The 19,479-nt window shown below is 44.9% G+C and overlaps 1 protein-coding gene across 3 annotated transcripts in view; it reads right to left on the bottom strand.

Annotated features, from left to right (window-relative positions):
• SMAD9 (SMAD family member 9) overlaps positions 1-19,479 on the bottom strand; it is a 76,906-nt gene that overhangs the window by 8,937 nt on the left and 48,490 nt on the right. For 2 of the 3 annotated variants that reach the window (XM_050937262.1, XM_050937264.1), the window contains exons 4-5: positions 17,117-17,227; positions 8,209-8,430 (exon numbers count right to left, since the gene is read on the bottom strand). In XM_050937262.1, coding sequence (XP_050793219.1) covers positions 8,209-8,430; positions 17,117-17,227 — 333 coding nt within the window. The remainder of the gene's footprint in view (positions 1-8,208; positions 8,431-17,116; positions 17,228-19,479) is intronic. The other variant, XM_050937263.1, reaches the window with a different exon arrangement.

The raw sequence follows: 19,479 nt of genomic DNA, 5'->3' as shown, positions 1-19,479 counted from the left end.
ATGTAGATTTTTTTTTGTTCCATAACTGCACTCAAAAACAAAACAATGTAAAACTTTAGAGCCTACAAGTCCACTTAGTCCTACTTTTTGTTCAGACAATCACTCAAACAAGTTTGTTTACATTTACAGGAGATAATGCTGCCCGCTTATTAGTTACAATGTCACCTGAAAGTGAGAACAGGCATTCGCATAGGAATTTTGTAGCCAGCATTGCAAGGTATTTATGTGTCAGATATGCTAAACATTCACATGCCCCTTTATGCTTGGCCACAGTTCCAGAGGACATGCTTCCATGCTGATGGTGCTTGTTTTAAAAAAAGTGTGTTAATTAAATTTGTGACTGAACTCCTTGGGGGAGAATTGCATGTCTTCTCTGTTTTACTCGCATTCTGCCATATATTTCATGTTATAGCAGTCTCAGATGTTGCTCGTTTTAAGAACAAAAACAACGAAGAGTTTTGTGGCACCTTAAAGACTAACAAATGTATTAGAGCATAAGCGCTAATAAGCCACTTCTTCAGATGTATGGAGTGAAAGTTACAGTAGGCAGGCATAAATATACAGCACAAGAAAAGATGGAAGTTGCCTTACCAAGTGGAGGATCAATGATTCAATTAGGGTGGATGTGTCCTATTCCCAATCGTTGACAAGAAGGTGTGAATGTCAACAGAGTAAAAATTACTTTTTGTAGTGCTAATGATGCCAATTTCATCAGGGTGGATGGCCCATACTCAACAGTTGATGGGAGATTACTTCCTGTAGTGACCCAGCCATTCTCAGTCTTTATTCAGGCCTAATTTGATGGTCTCAAGTTTACAAATGAATTCCAGTTCTGCAGATTCTCATTAAAGTCTGTTTTTGAAGTTTTTTTGTTGAATTGCCACTTTTAAGTCTGAAATTAAGTGTCCAGGGAGGTTAAAATGCTCTCCCACTGGTTTCTTAATGTTATAATTCTTGACATCTGTTCTGTGTCCATTTATTCTTTTGCGGAGAGACTGTCCAGTTTGGCCAATGTACATGGCAGAGGGGCATTGCTGCCAAATGATGGCACAGATCACATTAGTAGATGTGCAAGTGAACGAGCACCTTATGGTGTGGCTGATGTGGTTAGGTCCTGTCATGGTGTCACCTGAATAGATATGTGGACAGAGTTGGCAATGGGGTTTGTTGCAAGGGATGGTTTCTGGGTTGGTGTTTCTGTTGTGTATTGTGCGGTTGCTGGTGAGTATTTGCCTCACTGCAGGTTTGACAAAATGCAAAGAAGGTACCAATGTGAGATTTCTAAAGATAGCTACGGCACTTGACCCAAGGTTCAAGAATCTGAAGTGCCTTCCAAAATCTGAGAGGGACGAGGTGTGGAACATCCTTTCAGAAGAGTTAAAAGAGCAACTCTCCAATGCAGAAACTTCAGAACCCGAACTACCAAAAAAGAAAATCAACCTTCTACTGGTGTCATCTGACTCAGATAATGAAAATGAACGTGCGTCAGTCCACACTGCTTTGGATTGTTATTGAGCAGAACCTGTCATCAGCATGGACGCATGTCCTCTGGAATGGTGGTTGAAGCATGAAGGGACATATGAATTTTTAATGCATCTGGCACGTAAATATCTTGTGATGCTGGCTACAACCGTGCCATGTGAACACCTGTCCTTACTTTCAGGTGACATTGTAAAACAAGAAGGTGGCAGCATTATCTCCTGCAAATGTAAACAAACTTGTTTGAGCGATTGGATAAACAAGAAGTAGGACTGGGTGGACTTGTAGGCTCTAAAGTTTTACGTTGTTTTATTTTTGAGTGCAGTTATTTTTTGTAAATAATTCTACATTTGTAAGTTCAACTTTTATGATAAAGAGATTGCACTACAGCACTGGTATTAGGTGAATTGAAAAATACTATTTCTTTTGGTTTTTTTACAGTGCAAATATTTGTAATAAAAATAATATAAAGTGAGCACTGTACATTTTGTACTATGTGTTGTAACTGAATCAATATATTTGAAAATGTAGAAAATATGCAAAAATATTTAAATAAATGATTAATTTTTTAATCGCGCGATTAATCACAATTATTTTTTTTAATCGCTTGACAGACCTACTTAGTATTATATAGTACTTTATGAGTTCCAACATCACAAAGGAGCACTGGGGCAGAGGCAGAATCCAATTTTTCAGGGCAGCATTCAACTGCCTTCAACATGAGACCCTGCTTTCTTTTCATGTAGTTCCCTGTCTCATTCACCACACACCTTCCAACTTTGGCAATAAATGAAGCAGGAGTCATACAGACAACAGTTGCCTTCACTACACAGCCCTGATTCATTTCCAGAGCAGGTCCAGCCTGTGCATTGAATGAGATGGGTTCTGTGGAAAACACACTATATGATCACCTAATTAAAGCCTGTATCAAACACACATGCATAAGGAAGCCAAATTAATGTTGCACAAGCACTAGGCTAGAGTTAATCTCTAGCTCACTGTGGCTGCTCTCACTCAAGCTAACCTAGCTCAAGTGTCGTAACTGTGGAACCACCTGTTGCAATGAAGACAAGCCTCTGTGCCTTTTTTTTTTGTCCATCTGTAAAGTGGGAACAACAGGGGTGCTGTGCGCATAAGTATATGTAATGTTAGTGAGCTGCTCAGACACTACAGTGACAGGGCAATAAAGTATGTGATATAGGCAAACAGAGCGAGAACACTGCCACTGACCAGCCTCAGGGCAGGAAGAGAAAACTAGGAATAGAAATATCTACTGTGGCAGATGCTAGTAACTTTGGGTGCCCAACTTGAGACAACTTAAAGGATCTGGTTTTCAGAAAATGCAGAGCACCCACTCTCTGAAAATCAAATCCCTTTAAAGGTACCTCAGACTGAGCATCCAACATGAAAGACAATCGAACTCATAAGTCACTTCTGAAAATTTAGGTGACAGTGTTTTATTGTTGCGGATTTTTAAAAAAAACATGAATATTATAAAACTAAAATGCTGGAAAGTATTTCCATTTCTCCAATGTGCATTCACTGGAGACAAGCACTTTCAGTGATAGCCAGTTGGCTGTACTCACTTCCAGAATCCCCAAAACAGGAGTTCCCATGCTTTTATGGGATTTCCTTCATCTTTTCAGATCCCTGAGATCCAGCACCCTCGAATCCTCCAGATCTTTTCGGTACTACAAAGTAAACAGATCAGAAGCCTCATGTCTATCTTTGAAGTTTGACTGCTTAAATTGGACCAATTTCTATCAGATAATTGCACTGTGCTCTGGATTATTACTTGCTTTGATGTGGTATTTCCAGGAAACAATTTCATGTTGGTACACTGGATGACAATTCTATTACATACACTTATCCTAGTGACCTAATCTTGTTTACTCACTATTTTTTCTGTTAACAGAAGAGATAGTTGTATCCATTTCAACAGCTTTCATCTGTCTGTCTGCTTTAGGAGCTATGTATCATTGGACCTGTCCTGCAGTCCTGTGCTTAGGGCATTTCCCCTCCTGGGCATTTTCCTTTCAAGTTAGATGAATAGGGAAATGCAGAGAAATTAAAGGTTTCGGCTGGATCAGGATCCTCCATGGACAATTAGCTTTCTTCATTTGAGTAGATTCCTAATGTAAGGTTCTAGGATTTTTAAATCAACACAGACAGATCTTCAAATCTGAACAGATGAGAACCATTAGTGTTTACCACATTTTCTTCTTGCTCTGGAGATCATTCCCTCTCTTCCCTTTTGGGCAGAAACTCACAGGAACTAGCTGCCTCAAATGAGAATTTTAACCATGAGAGGCCTAGCAATTGCTGTTTATGGATTTACAACACACTACTAGCGTATGTTCATATACAGTCTTTGTATTTATTTTCAGATGAACTGGAACTGGACGACTATCTCATTGCCACTGTTCAAAAAGAAATATTAACTATTTGGGGTTTCACAAAGCATCACAACATCCTAACTGTTCCAAAGGACAATATATAGAAAGGTGGGAGGCCGAGGAATGGCATCCCTGCATTTGGTCTTCAGATTTGCTGGTTTTTGTATCAAGCATATCAGATTTGTTACTTGGCTTGGGCCTTCACCATATTCAATCATTCAGTCTCAAGACTGGATTAGAAACAATTAAAATACTGTTTTGAGACTGGGAACTGGGTAGGGCAACTGAGAGTTGTATTCAGTTGGACCCTCATTTAAAAAAAGAAAAGAAAAGGAAATGTAGTTTAGCTGATCATTGCTTAATGTAAGTCCTGGTCAGAAGCTTTCTACTGCAACTAAATAAATTACAACCTGAAAAATCTTGAGTGTATCTTCAGCGGGGAATCGTCCGGTTCAATTTGGCTGTTTTATGTCCTCCAGCAGAAGCCATTCCAATGGAAGGGGGAAATCCATAACTGAACACTTCAGAATTTGTTTGTTTTTTAAAATGCAGACTGCAATAGAGGCAGTTGTATACCAACAGGGCCATGTATGTTTATTGATTATTCTGGATCCCAATCAGGAAAGGAGAGATTATTTAAAAGACTAGAATTCTCCTGGAAACACTTGTAGTAGAGGTGGGTTGCTTATTTTTCTGTAGCAGAGCCAAATTTGTATCTCACATTTCTTCCCTGTTTCTGCTGTTGGCCTGCCAATGCATCAGTGACCTATATCAAAACTTTTATAAGACTAAATGTCAACATCATTACTCATACATTGTTTTAGATCTTCTAAGTGCCATTCGGATTCTTAACTACTAAATCCTCAGACAACTAATGCCAGTTAGATAAGTTATTATTTCAGCTTTACGGAGAGGAAAACAACACACAGAGGTTCAGCAACTCATCCAAGTGACTTAGTGGCAGAGACAGAAACAGAATTCAGGAGTTCCTGGTTTCCAGTCCAATCTCAGTCATTTCATGGCAAGTGCTGATTCAAGATTGTGTGAACAAGAAAGAGGACCAGTCACAGAACAGAAGATCATTAGGCTCAAATCCACAAAGGCATTTAGGCTTCTAACTTTTGTTGATTTCAGCAGACGGTAGGAGCCCGTTTTAACTGAACCTTAGGCCATGTCTACACTGTGTCAGTGCAGCTGTGCTGCTGTAAGATCACTTGTGTAGCTTCTCTATGCCTGTGGGAGAGCTCTCCTATCGACATAATAAAATTGCCTACACAAGCGGCAGTAGCTATGTCAAAAGTGGTAGTGCAGACATAGCCCTGGAGCCTACGGGACAAGATCAGAGCTGGTATTAGGCATTAAAATGTCCCAATTACTCTGATTCCCTCAGAGAGAGAAGAAACAAAGAAGAAAGCAGTGGTCTATGAAGAGGGAGAAGAAAATCCAAAACTCCATGTTTTGTTTTATTTTGAGAAGGTTTGCTGGTCACGGAAGTGGCAGGAAGATATTGTTATGAGCTGGGTGAATCCTTATTGTGGGTTGAGTTAAACCCCCATTGAGACTGACAGGTGTGAACCCACTCTTCAATTAACATGTCTATGAGCATAAACTCCCATCTTTGGGCTTGGCTACACTTGCAAGTTACAGCGCAATAAAAGGAGCCCCGGGCATACTAGCTCACTACTTGTCCACACTGCCAAGGCATGTAGAGCGCTCTGACTCCACGACTACAGCGCTGCTGGTACTCCACCTCAGGGAGAGGAATAATGTTTGTTGCGCCTTGGCTACAATGCCCGGGCATCAGTTTGAACAAGGTGTTGCATTACTGCGCTCTGATTGGCCTTTGAAAATGTACCATAATCTCCTAAAGTAAAGTGGCCACTCTTGTCATTGTTTTGAACTCCTGTAGGAATGCGGAAATGCCCTTTCAAAGCTCCGTTTCTAACAGCTGGCACGCAAGCCGTTACTGTGGAATGCTGTGTGTGAGAGAGAGAGGCGGGGGGTGGGGAGGGAGGGGAGGTCTGCTGCTGTCTGAACTTACAAGACAGCATGCTGACATGCTCTCAGCCCCCCTAAAACCCTACTCTCTCTCCCCCCACATACACACAAACACACTCCCTGTCACAATCCACCCCACCCGTCCCATTTGAAAAGCACGTTGCAGTCACTTGCATGCTGAGATAGCTGCCCATAATGCACCGCTCCCAATGCCGCTGCAAGTGCCGCAAATGTGGCCAAGCCAGCGCACTGGAAGCTGTCAGTGTGGACAGGCTGCAGCGGTTTCCCTACTGCGCTCTACGAAGGCTGTTTTAACTCAAAGCGCTCTAGGTCTGCAAGTGTAGCCATGCCCTAAGATACAAGGAGAGTGTGAATCCACCCAAAAGCTTTCGGCTGAGTATTGTTTTGGGTAGGTGTGTATAGGGGAGGGAGAGTAATGGCAGAAGTGATACAAGACTGAAAAAAGACAAGAACGGGGGCGGGGGCGGGGGGGAGGGGTGCAAAAAAGCAAGAAGGCCAAGCAGTAACCTATGAACACCATGTGACTCTGGAAAAAGCTAGAGAGATTTTTGGGGGCTGTGGACTAAAGAGGCTTGGAGCTGTAAACTAAGAAACTGCTCCTTTTGTTCTGGGTTCCTCCTCCATTTGGAGAAGGAGGACTTTGTACATTCCTAGTAAATAAACAAGACTGCATCAAAGAGAATATCAGAATCCATCAGCTTCTACTTCCAGCTGGAACATCCCCAGGGCCCCATAATGTGACAAGCCGCTTGGGTTGAAAAGGGGCCACATGGATGCCAAGAGTGGCTTCCAGTTTCCAAGGACAGAGAGAGACTCTGAGCTAGATTCCTGTTAAACCAAGATGGAACAAAAAAAGGAGATGCTTGCAGAATCAAAAATGGCCAGTGGGATTGTAAACAAGACATAAAACCAGAGCTGGAGTTTTCACAAAGGAATTTAAAACAAGACCTGGAAGCTTCACAAAAGAAATTACAGCAGCATCTGGAGGATTCCCAGAAAGGGCTGAGGGCTGTCAAATCTCTGTCGGAGCAACAACTGCAAAAACTTCAGGCAATCTGGGATGTCCAGATGCCAAGCTCCCAGGGAGGAAAAGCAAGACAGATCAAGGAGGTGACCAGCAACCTGGCTGCCACAAACCAGAAGTTTCCACTAACTACTGGCGACTTGGCAAGTTTTACCCAATTTGGAACTTGCTAACATAGATGAGCTGCAGCAAGAAGCAGCCTTGTGTGTCTTCCTGGAGAAGGGGTGGGCAGATTGAAATTCTGATGGGGATGTGCCCCTCTCCAAGGCAAAAAGACACCTAAAATGCTCATCATTGAGCAGAATAGTTGCATCACAGGAGGGGCAAGTTTTGAACTCCAGGGATTTTGTTTCAGGTACAGCAGTTAAATCTTGGTACCAGAGAAGCCTCTAAGGACACTTAAAAAAAAAAAAGTATTGGTTTTAAAGCTAGCAGGTGTAAGAGAAAAATGACAAGTATACTAATGACGTTATCTACAATTAATTTATATACACGAGTAGGCAAAGTCACAAATGCACAGTGAAGCGGACACTGCAGGGGTTCTGTCTTACTGCCACAGGCGGTCAGAAGGAACTGATGGGATGGCTGGACCTGCTCTGCTCTTTCTGGCCTCAGCAGGGGGACATGAGGGCATACAGAGCACAGACATGGCCCCAATGGACACTGCTGGCCAAAATAATTCAGTCGCGTGTATGGAGCACATGTGCACTTCACCAGAAGTGGAATACATGTGGGCAATCACTTGAAAAAGAACCTTAGATTTCTCCTAGATTTAACTGGCAAAAGTTCCCAGAAACACAGAATCAGACTGGACTTGTTTCCTTAACCAGAGGAAAAAAGCAACAGAGGAAACGTTAGCAGTGCTATCTAAATGTATAGCTCAGCTAGTTAGCGTGTTGTCTATCTCCACCTGCTTTTTAGTGATAGAAGAACCAGCAGCAAGGCACCAATAATTATTTTTTTTAGTGACATTTCAATGGCAATATTCTCAGTTGCCAGATGTTCTGATAAATACAAATGAAAACACATGCTTCTAAGTTAGAGCAAAGTTTTGTTTTTAATGATGGGTTCCATGTAGCCCAAGTGAATAACCTTTGTAAAGCTACCCTCTTTCCAGCGAAGAGCCGGTGCCTCATCTACTGCTTCAGAAAAAATCCAAGCAGGTGGTTTTACATTCATGTTGGTTAGGTACATAGACAGATACAATGGACAGACAGACTTTTCTAGTTCTAGACCATGGACATTCTTCCAAGCTCTGTTCCTTACCAATAAGAGAGAATTTGCTCTTACCTTTACCTATGTGTCGCCTGGTGTTTTCTATAGTAGAATTCCTGTTGACATTAGAGAGCAGTCCAAGACAGAATCGGTTCTTGTTATTTGAAGGATCCGTGAATCCATCTATAAGAATACTCCGAGAAGAAGCCTGGAAAGTCTCCCCTACTCGGTTGTTGAGTTCATAGTAGGCAACTGAGCACCAGTGCTGGGGTTCCTCATAGCAAACAGGTCGAAAGTCTGTAGGAGATAAAATAAATCAGACGCCTAGGTCACAGTAATGCTTGTTTTTCTATCCAAACTCTCAGACCATGATCTCATTCCAGTCAGTCACTTTTCATCAGAGGCAGTCTCAACAGCAGGTTCTATTTCTTCTTAGTTTGCTGACTAGCGCTCCCAAAGGGAGAACATTAGAGAACTTGAGCAGGTGCTTAACTGGAAGCATGTGAGTAGTCCCAGTGAGAGAGCTCTTATGCTTAAAGTAGAGCATGTGCTTAAAATTCTTTATTGCACAGGTTGAGTTAGCTTTGCAGTGCCCGGACAGTTATGTGCACAGTATCTGACAAACAACAGGAGCCAGGAATGAGCAAACTGGTTCAGTTTTACAATAAAAAGTGAGCTAAGCCTTCATGCAATGTGTGACTAAACCTAATGCCAAGCAAGGAGGTTTTGCATTATCATCCCTCTGTCTTATTTCTTATTTTTCATTTTCACATCCCTCAGGACGGCCTGCTACCACCTGAGAGGACAGGCAGAAATGCCAAAATGCCACACGAAAGGCCGTTCTTGCTGGAACCCCACGTTTTGCAGACTCAAAGTCTGAATAAAGATCCATCTGGGTGCTTATTTGAACTGAATCTTATTTGTCCCATGAGCATTAATTAACCTCTCCCCCTGCCATGGGCAACGTGAGACCCAAAAAGCAGTGAAACTCACTCCTGCTGTGAAATGTACAATATGTTTCCAACAGAGTAGCTAGGCAAGTGGCCAGCAGGGATCAATGATGTCCTTAATGTTTCTGGGAGTATTTATTTGTAGTGGGGGAGGGGAGAGGAAAGATGACTGGACACTTGGTGGCTGTCACATGGGTTTGATATGTACTGTGACAGACCCAGGCCAGTGGGGTACAGGAGTCTGGTAGAGGGAAAATATACTGGTCACTGGATGAGTAGTTTTCTGTTCCGAGTGACCAGAGCAGGGGCTGCACTAGAGTAATCAGGAACCTGCTAGAACCAATTAAGGCGGACAGGCTGATTAGAACACCTGCAGCCAATCAAGGCAGGCTAATCAGGGCACTTGGCTTTAAAAAGGAGCTCACTCCAGTCAGGGAGGAGGGAGCCAGAAGAGAGGAAGTGCGTGTGAGGAGCTGGGAGCAAGAGGCGCAAGGAGCTGAAAGTGAGAGAGGGTGTGCTGCTGGAGGACTAAGGAGTATGAGCATTATCAGACACCAGGAGGAAGGTCCTGTGGTGAGGATAAAGAAGGTGTTTGGAGGAGACCATGGGGAAGTAGCCCAGGGAGGTGTAGCTGTCATGCAGCTGTTACAGGAGGCACTATAGACAGCTGCAATCCACAGGGCACTGGGCTGGAACCCGGAGTAGAGAGCGGGCCCAGGTTTCCCCCAAACCTCCCAACTCCTGATCAGACACAGGAGGAGTTGACCCAGACTGTGGGGAAGATCACTGAGGTTAGCAAATCTGCCAATAAGCGCAGGACCCACCAAGGTAGAGGAGGAACTTTGTCACAACACCCACACGTTCCTAGCACGGTTACCTTCATCCTCTCTCTCCTTCAGTTGTCTGCTATATGCACTTGTTACTAATTGTCTTAACTGAGATTGTAAGCTTTTGGGGGCAGGGACTGTCCTTTAACATGTGTTTGCACAGTGCTTAGCACAGCGAGCATCTGTGCAGTACTGCAGTACAAGAAGCAATTGTAACAACTGCACTCAGAGCAGGCCATAGGAAACCAGAGCAGAGGGACTCCTCATACCATAGATTCCATGGGGCACTGCTCCAAGGTGGTTGTCTCTGAGACAGGTGGCTAAGGGAAGAGCAAGTCAGTAGGTCTGCAAGCTGAGGTCTGTAGTCACTACTGCAGCCCAGAGGCCGTAGAAAGAGGAAGTTACTCACCTTCTGCAGTAAGGATGGTTCTTCAAGATGTGTTCCCCTACGGGTGCACCACTGCAGGTGCATTTGTGACCCTGTGGCTCTAATTGGAGATTTTAGGTCTGTTCAGCTCGCAAATGCACTCTCCCTCCCTCATGGTCTGCCTCGAGGCTTTCTAGCACAGCATAGGCAAACCCCCCTCAGTTCCTTCTCTACCACAGAGCCCCATATTGAGAACTCTGAAGTATAGGGGAGAAGGGCAGGTTGTAAAGCACCCATAGGGACACACCCCTCAAAGAGCCTCAGTTACTGCACAAGGTAACTTTTTATTATTTGAATAGTGTCCCTATTGGTGCTTCACCATTGGTGAATTCACAGCAGTATCCCCCATGGAGGGCTGGGGCTTTGGAGTGGAGTCTGTTACTACGGAGAGTACTGAGGAGCCGAAGATGATGTCAGAGGCTGAATCTCCAGCGATCACATAATGTTCTGTGAAAGTGCGGGCAGAGGCTCAAGTTGCTACTCTGCAGATTTCCAAGATAGAGACATCTTTAAAGAGTGCAACCGAGGTAGAAATTGACCTTGTGGAGCGCCAACAGACTCTGTACGGAGGCAACAGGTTGAGTCCTTGATAACAGAGATTAATGCAACCCAAGACCCTTTTGGGTAATCTCTGAGCCAATATCATGGAGCCTTTGTGTCCCTCTGCGAATGAAAGAAAGACCTCAGTCATTAGGGAGAAACTTGGGATGCAGCCTCAGGGTAACTTCGTCTTTAAAAAAGACCATGAATAGGGGGTGTACCATCAGGATCGCAATTTCTCCTATGCACCTGCCTGAGGTGACGGCAATTAGAAATGCTGTCTTCATGGACAGGTGAAAGAGAGAGCAAGTTGCCGTGGGCTCAGAGGGAAGTCTAATTCTAGGTTCAGATCCCAGGTCAGAGAGGGTGGTCTCATATGCAGGAAGAGGTTACCAACGCCGTAAGGAATCTATGCATCAGCGGGTGAGCGAACACGGAGTATCTGTCTACTTGATGGTGGAAGGCCGTTACAACTGCAAAATGTACTTGAAGAGAGTGGAGCGAGAGTTTTGACCTCTTGAGGTCTAAAACCAGAGAGAGAGAGGACAAGGCCTGGTATATGTGCTTAGAATGACACCAAATTTGTAATTTCTTCCATTTTTGTAGGGAAGTCCGTTAAGTGGTTAACTTTTGGCTGTATAGCAACACATTTTTCATCTCGTCAGAGTACTCTACCTCTTAGTCTTGGAACCACGAAGGAGTCAGCCATGGAGGTAGAGGATCTGCAGATTGAGGTGAAGGATCATCCTGTTGTTTTGAGAGAGCAACTGAGGAATGGGCCAAAGGGGAACCGGAGGGCATAGCGTCATGTGTGTCTGGTAAGGGAATCAGACTTGTCTTGTCCAGAAGGGGACAATCAGAATAATTCTCACTTTGTCTCATCGGATTTTCAACAGGACTTTAGATAGAGAGGGAATGGGGGAAAGGCATACTAAAGGTCCCTGTTCCATAGGAGGATGAGTGCATTTCCCAGTGAATGTATCCCCAGTCCAGCCCTGGAGTAGTAGCGAGGACGTTTCTTGTTTCAGTAAGTAGTGAAAAGATCTGTAGTCAAGGTTCCCCAAAGGGTGAATATGTAGCAAAGCACCTCTGAGTTCAGTTCCCATCTGAAGTCGTGAGAACAGTTCCAACTGACTGTCAGCTGTCGCAGTCTGCAGATACAGAGCTGAGATAAGCACGTTGTGATGGATGCACCAATTCCAAAGTTTGAGTGCTTCCATGCAGAGGGAGAAAGATCTGGCGACCCCTTGGTTTTTTATGTAAAACATACAGTCATATTGTCCATTATGACCTTTGTGTGGGTATTTTTGATGAATGGCAGAAAGTGTGCACAGGCGTTCCTGAATGCTGTTACCGCCAAAGGATTGATATGGAGGGCCACTCCTGTGGAAGACCACTTACCCTGAACCTTTTGGTCATATAGGTGAGCTCCCAAGTCTATTAGGGAAGCATCTGTTGTTAGAGTCAGCAGTGGTGGTGGTTGCACAAATCAAACACCTGCTCGAAAGTTGGATGGGTCTTTCCATCTGTCCAGAGAGTATTTTCCTATGCAGGGCACTGATAGCAGTTTGGTTAGTCTCTCCCTGTTTGGAGAATTGATTGAACTGAGCCACATCTGAAGACACTTCATGAACATCTGGGTATTTGAAGTGACAAAGGTTCACGCTGTCCTATGACCTAGCAGCTGCAGAAAGCTCCTGGCTGATGTCTAGGGGCTGGACTGGACTGTCCTTATGAGACTCGTGAAGGTGGAGATGTGGAAGTCGGCATCTTGTAAGTCGAGGGCTGCAACCCAATCTCCTTACTCCAGAGCTGGAATAATGGCTGCTAGGGTGATCATCTGGAACTTTTGTACCTTCACGTATTTGTTTAGTGCCTTTAGATCTAGAATGGGCCTCTACCCTCCCTTCACCTTGGGGAATCAGGAAATAACGAGTAGAATTTCTTGCCTCTGAGCTGTGTAATGACTGGTTCTATGGTCCCTAAGTGTAATACATCTACTTTTGTGCTGAAGTAGGTTCTCATGAAAAGGGTCGATGAAGAGGGAAAGGGAATTAAATGACATAACCCTTTGAAATAATCTCCAAGACCCAGCTGTCGGAGGTGATATTGTCCCAACTGCTGTGAAAGAGGGCTAGGCGACTTCCAAAGGGACATGACAGGCACAAGGCATCTGATGTTGCAAGAAAAAGCTATTTGGACCCTCAACCAACCCGTTAAAAGTGTTCAGCAGAGGAGGGCAGAGAGGATGTGGATTAGGATGCTGATTGCTTCCGCTTTTGTACTGTAGGCTTTTTGTGCTGCGGTTTGTAATCGTGCTGTGATGGTGGGTACTGAGGAGGTCATGACCTCTGCTGTGGTTGAAAGCTGTATCTTCTCTTTTGTCCTGCAGTGTAGATTCCCAGAGCACATAATGTGGCCCAGGAATCCTTCAGGGTGTACAGAGAGGAGTACATCTTATTCACAAAGAGCTTGTGCCTTTCAACCATGAGATCTTTCACTGTTGTCTGCACTCCTTTGGGAAACCCTGGAAAGGAGTAACCAGGAAGCCAGCATCATTACCACTGCCATGGAGACTGAGTAGACTGCTCTATCGGCTGCATCCAGTGCTGTCTGTAGCACAGTTCTAGCTACTAACTGGCCCTCTCTGACAATGGCCTGAAACTGCTCCTTTTGCACCTCTGGTAGATGATCCACAACTACACTGAGTTTCATATAATTAATAAAATCATATTTGGCGATGGCAGCTTGGTAGTTCGTGACTCTAAACTGCAATGTCGCTGATGAATGTGCCTTCCTCCAAAATAGATCTAGTCTCTTCCAATGCCAATTGTGTGGGGTCGACTTTGCGTGATGTCGTTTGCCATGTGCATTAATCACATCTGCTACAATTGAGTTGGGCTGCAGATTTAAAACAAAAAGTCTGCCTCTTTGGGAGCGATGTAGTACTTCTTGTCAGCTTTCTCGCAGGTTGGTGCAATGAAGGCTGGTCTGCCAGATGACTCACAGGATCTAGAATAACCTTGTTAATTGGGAAGGCAATTCTGGATGAAGAGGCAGTGTGCAGAATATTCACCGGTTTGCAAAGCGTCTGTCACCTCCTGCAGGTGAATTTACAGCTCATCTGCCACCCTCTTGGTCTTAAAATCATCACCAAGTGATAGGGGGGCGGGGGTGCAGTACAGCCTAGTCTGGTGAAGATAAGAAGATGATTTCAGGAGGGGTAGCTTCTCCTTCAAGTCCTTCTTCCTGTCTTCCAAAGCTTCCTCCTCCACTGGCTCAGAGGCTCTGGACAGAGAGGCTGGAAGGGACCATTTGGTGGATTCTCTCTGAGACACAATGGACACCCTTGACATGTGGGATGTGTAGGTTGCCCAAGGATCCTAACACAGCCATAGGCGAGGGAAAGGCATGGATGGCAGAGAAGCCCAAGGGGCCCATAGCACATTCATGGGTCAGCTTGATGGAATTGAGGACCCTTGTATTGTGATGGCAGGCCACAGTGAGAAGCTAGGCAAATGACATCCTCCTGGTCACTGTCAGGCTCATCACTGGGTAAGGGTGGCATTGACCGAGATATTAGTGGCATACAGCCTGGTACTGAGGATGATTCCGGACACCGGGGTGTGCTCGGTACCGGGGTCCTGATACTGAATAATGGTGATTGTGTTTCTTCAACCAACCATCAGGTCGCTAGGGTACTGTAACTCTTGCAGTATTGTTGGCTCACTTGGTACCACAGAGAGTGTCTGCGGTATGTTTCTGGTACCGATGGTTGCGAAGATGCAGAGCACTCCCTAGATGTGAATTTTGTCACATTTGGTAACACAAGTTTACTTGGTGCCACTCCTTTAGAGGCAATACGGTATTTGTCTTTCTTCTCTAGGCAGTGCGACTGAGCTCACAGTGGAGGCACCCAGATGCTTCTGAGTATAGTACTTTGGAGCCACCAGTACCGAGGTGGCTGATCGCACTGAGGAATCCCTCTGACAGGCCAACTGTGCTTGGAGCCCTTTTTCCTCGAGCCTTTATGGGAGGAGTCTGCTGGTTTTTCTGCAGATCTACTCCCTTTGAAGTTGAAGGCTCCAGGGAGGATCCGGGGTCGGCATCAGAGTCCCCTGGCAGCTGAAGTGCCTTCTCCATAACTTCAGATCCTAGTTCTTGCAAGACCTCAGCTTTAGCTGGTGGCAGAGGGAGCACTTCTGAGGGATATGGGACTCTCCCAGGCACCAGACACCGTGAGAGTGTCTGTCCATTACAGAAAATCGACTCCTTACAGGAGGAACCTCTTGAAGCTGGTAGAACCAGTCATGCCCCAGGGAGGTAGGAGCTATCACCCTCTAGCAGTGAAGAATGCAGAAAAAAAATGTTCTGTCCTCTTCTTTTCTCTCTCTTTTTTTTTAAACCAAGAGAAGTTAGAATAACCTCTAAACACTCCTAGGGTGTGGGGAGGGACAAGGAGGATCCTCCCAAAAGGGCTGGAAACGTAAACTAAAGTTCTTTTTCTTTAGCCCAGTGGGGTAAACAGAAGCATTAACTATTAAGAACAAAAGAACTAAAAACAACTACTTATGCTGAAGATGCAGAGAAAAAAAAAAAGACAGCTGCTCGCTCAGTTGGAGGCCAAAGGTGGTCGATCAGGAACTGAAGGGAATTCACCTACGCAGCACTAGATAGCCTTGAGGCAGACCACATGTGCGCAGGCTGAACAGACACAGCTACCTAAAGTCTCTGATTAGAGGTGCAGGGACACAGATACACCTACAGCTGAGAACTCACAGGGACACTAGTTGAAGAAGAATAGCTGCAAAGTAGCTGTAAAGCCTTTAGCATGGGGATGGGGGCTTCCAACTCTCCCAGCTCTCACTAGGTCTCCCACACAGAGCATGGGGAGGAAGATCTGACCTTCTGTACAGCTCTTTCTGTGCACCAGTGACACTACTTATTATTCAGAAAATATAAGTATGTATTACAGCAATGTGACATTAAGAAAAAACAGATGGAAATACCAAAGCCTCTAAACAGAGTGCTTTACGGTGGATAAGTAACTCACCCAAAATTGACGTCGATAAAGAAATTGATCCTGATTTTAACTAAACTCTTGCTGCGTTACACATTCCTCCTTCCCCTCATCCCTTGTTTGATCTTCGTCACTACAACCTGGATAATGGTGTTTGTTTTCATTAATACTTCTTAATTTTGTGACCCCACAGATGCAAATAAAATCAGAATCTTTTGTCCTGGTACCTAAGTCACTGAATTCTTAAATCCCTCTCTTGCTACTGAATGACAAGCCTAGGCTGCCTCCTTAACCTGAGATCTGGCAAAGCTCACTGTTACAGATCTGCCTTGTCCTCTGATCTGGAGGTCATCAGCAAAGCCGGTTCCTTAGGTTCCGTAGGCAACTTCTCACCTCACCTGCACAGGCTCAGGGAAGAAGGGCGTTTCTTGTGGACAGTCCTCGGCAGGGATCTGTCCTTGTGCCCATGAGGGAGCCCTCTACTCTCATGGGGAGCCCTACAAGAAGAGTCCTTGGGCTTATATGTCAAAGGCTCCACTCCAAAGCATGTGCTTGCAGGGGCACAAATGAGGGCCACCTAGACTTTCCCCTCAGGTGCTTTCATAGGTGAAGCTCACAGGCTTTTCGAGTTCTGGGTGGGAAGGAGCGACAGATCCTGCACTTTCCAGAGATATGTGCCTCACCCAGACAATACAGGCACTGCTGATGTTCAATCTGATGGAAAAGGAGCAAGGGCAGGAAATGCAATTCTTGAATCCTGGGAATCTGAGCATAGTCCCCGAGCAGGGGAGGAGGTTCCCCAACCAGGGAAAAGAAATACTTTATACTAACTACAAATTTAACTACTAGTTACTAAGTTAAAATATATAACTATTTACAAATATTTTCTTTCTTTGCAGGTTATACAACTGAGTGACTGAGTACATGAGTCTAACTCAGACTATGTAGGAGTAAGAAGGAACTAGAGAGGCCAGGTCAAGAGCACAAGGAGATCTACTGTGCATGTATGGGCCAACAGACACTGCTCTGAAAAATTTCCAGACTCGAGTGCACGGTGCAAATGCATACTCACATGTGGAATACACATAAGGACCAGCACTCGAAAAAGAATAGGCCTTCCTGCTCTGAAGAATATATAATAATTCTTTGGCTAAGAATTTTTCCCTGGGAAGCAGTACAAATACTTGTATATTTTCAGTTTCTCCAGCAGCAGATTTACCTCCATTGGGCAATGATAGCACTAACTGATTGTCAGCTGTTGCATCCACCACTGATCGTCCATTTTGGTTTCCTGGTGTTTCTCTTGCATTGTAAGGTGGGGGTGTTTCAACTAAAAAAACAGAAAGACACTGAGATCAGCAAGTTGTTAAATTCTACCCAGGTCTGCCTGGGAACTATTCAACTCTACTTCAGCATAGTTTTAACTAGAGAAGGGTCCAAAACAGAACCCGAGTCTGAATCCCTGCCCTCCTCAAACTCCAGATCAAAACCCTGGAGATGCACCTGTCCCTATGGTTTAGACTCTGTGTCAGGTCCAAAGGCAGACGAGTCCCAATTTCCAAATACAGATTGGATGTGGCCCAAGACGACAGAAATTTCAGCTTTGATTTTGGCACTGGTTAGTCTGCACCCAGACCCAGTTTTGCCTCAAACCCAAACTCCATGGAAAGAGACTGGCATCCATCTTAAGGGTGGAGTTCCATAAGTGGGCTCCCTGAACCCAGACCGCTTCACATGGAATCCTGGGGAGGATGCAGAGCAAAGACACACTAGCTAACCTCAACTGCCTTGACAGGGGGAGAGAGAGCCGCACACAGGCCTAGACTAATATATAGTCAGCAAGACCTGGAAATGAATCAGATGGATTACAGGCAGAATGTGGAAGCCAGGCATTGCTACCTGCCTTGCCCTATGCCATGAAGCAAATGAGAGTCATTGCATTCTGCAGCCATTGTAGCCTCTGGATCAGATTCAAGCAAAGGCCAAACAGGACTGAATTACAATAGTCTAGCCAGGAGGTGAGGAATGTGGGTATAGCTGTAGTGAATTCTGCATTAGACAGAACTGGGCAATTTCCAGGTCTAGTGATAGCCACTGTGAAGTAGTGTTGTACTAGGAGTTTCCATTCTGGAAAGCAATGCAGAATGACCCCTATTTTCCTGACCTCCCTCGCAAGTGGTGGCCTTGCCCAGTGCATAACAGAGATGCATAAAGCATCCACAACCACTTCAAAATGGGAGGTGCCAGAAACATGACATAAGCTTTATCGGGACTGAGTTTCATCTAAACAAATCTGTCTGCAAGACAACCAAGAGATAGTTAAAGCAGGACAACAGGAAAGGAGGCACAGAGGTAAAAGTCACTAGTATCACTCCATATCCCAGTCCATACCCCTATCTCCCATCAGACTCATACATGTTCAACAGAACAGAGCATAGCAGGGAAACTGGACAATGATGAGCACTCTTAGCTTTCGGGAATTCTCTTCTACAAGGCAGCTCAGTCACAGAAGAGTCATGACAACACCCACATCTACCATGGACCACAGCTAGGCTACCAACACCTCGTGATAGGTCGAACATAATTAGCAGGGAGCACAAGCCCTAGTCCCTTACTGGCAGATCTTCCACCATATTAATCAGAACTCTCTGGGTCATGAAATGGTCTGGTTCTAGATGTACAAAGACGTATTTAAACAAAAATGGTCTAATCCAGGTGGGATTAACCCGATCCCCACTGTCTCAATAACCGCTCTCACAAATGGAGGTGCAGAGGCCGGCCAGTAATTTGCAGAATGAATATTTTAGAACAGAGGCTGCAATTCCACACATGTATGCGCAGAGGGAGTCTGGTCTCTCAAACGTTTGATCATCTCCACTAGTACCTTCCCTCTAGCCTTAACCAACCAAGATAATCTATGGCACTGGCAGCTGGCTACCAATGACAGTAGTGACCTTCCAGAAAACACCATCGTAGCCACCATGGATGTAGAGGCTCTCTACACAAACATCCCACACACAGATGGAATACAAGCTGTCAGGAACAGTATCCCTGATGATGCCACAGCACAACTGGCTGCTGAGCTCTGTGCCTTTATCCTCACACACAACTATTTCAAATTTGATGACAATATATATCTCCAGATCAGTGGCACCGCTATGGGCACCCGCATGGCCCCACAATATGCCAATATTTTTATGGCCGACCTGGAACAACACTTCCTCAGCTCTTGTCCACTCACTCCCCTTCTCTACCTACGCTACATTGATGACATCTTCATCATCTGGACCCATGGGAAGGAGACTCTGGAAAAATTCAACCACGATTTCAACAGCTTCCACCCCACCACCAACCTCAGCCTGGTCCAATCTACACAGAAGGTCCACTTCCTAGACACCACGGTGCAAATAAGTGATGGTCACATTAATACCACCCTATACCGAAAACCTACCGACCGCTGTGCCTACCTTCATGCCTCCAGCTTCCATCCCGGGCACATCACACGATCCATTGTCTACAGCCAAGAACTGAAGTACAACCGCATCTGCTCTAACCCCTCAGACAGAGACCAACACCTACAAA

Source organism: Gopherus flavomarginatus, chromosome 1 (genome assembly GCF_025201925.1).
Source record: "Gopherus flavomarginatus isolate rGopFla2 chromosome 1, rGopFla2.mat.asm, whole genome shotgun sequence".
NCBI lineage: Eukaryota > Metazoa > Chordata > Testudines > Testudinidae > Gopherus > Gopherus flavomarginatus.
Note: the sequence above shows the minus strand (reverse complement) of the source record. Positions and strands in the feature narration are given on the sequence as shown.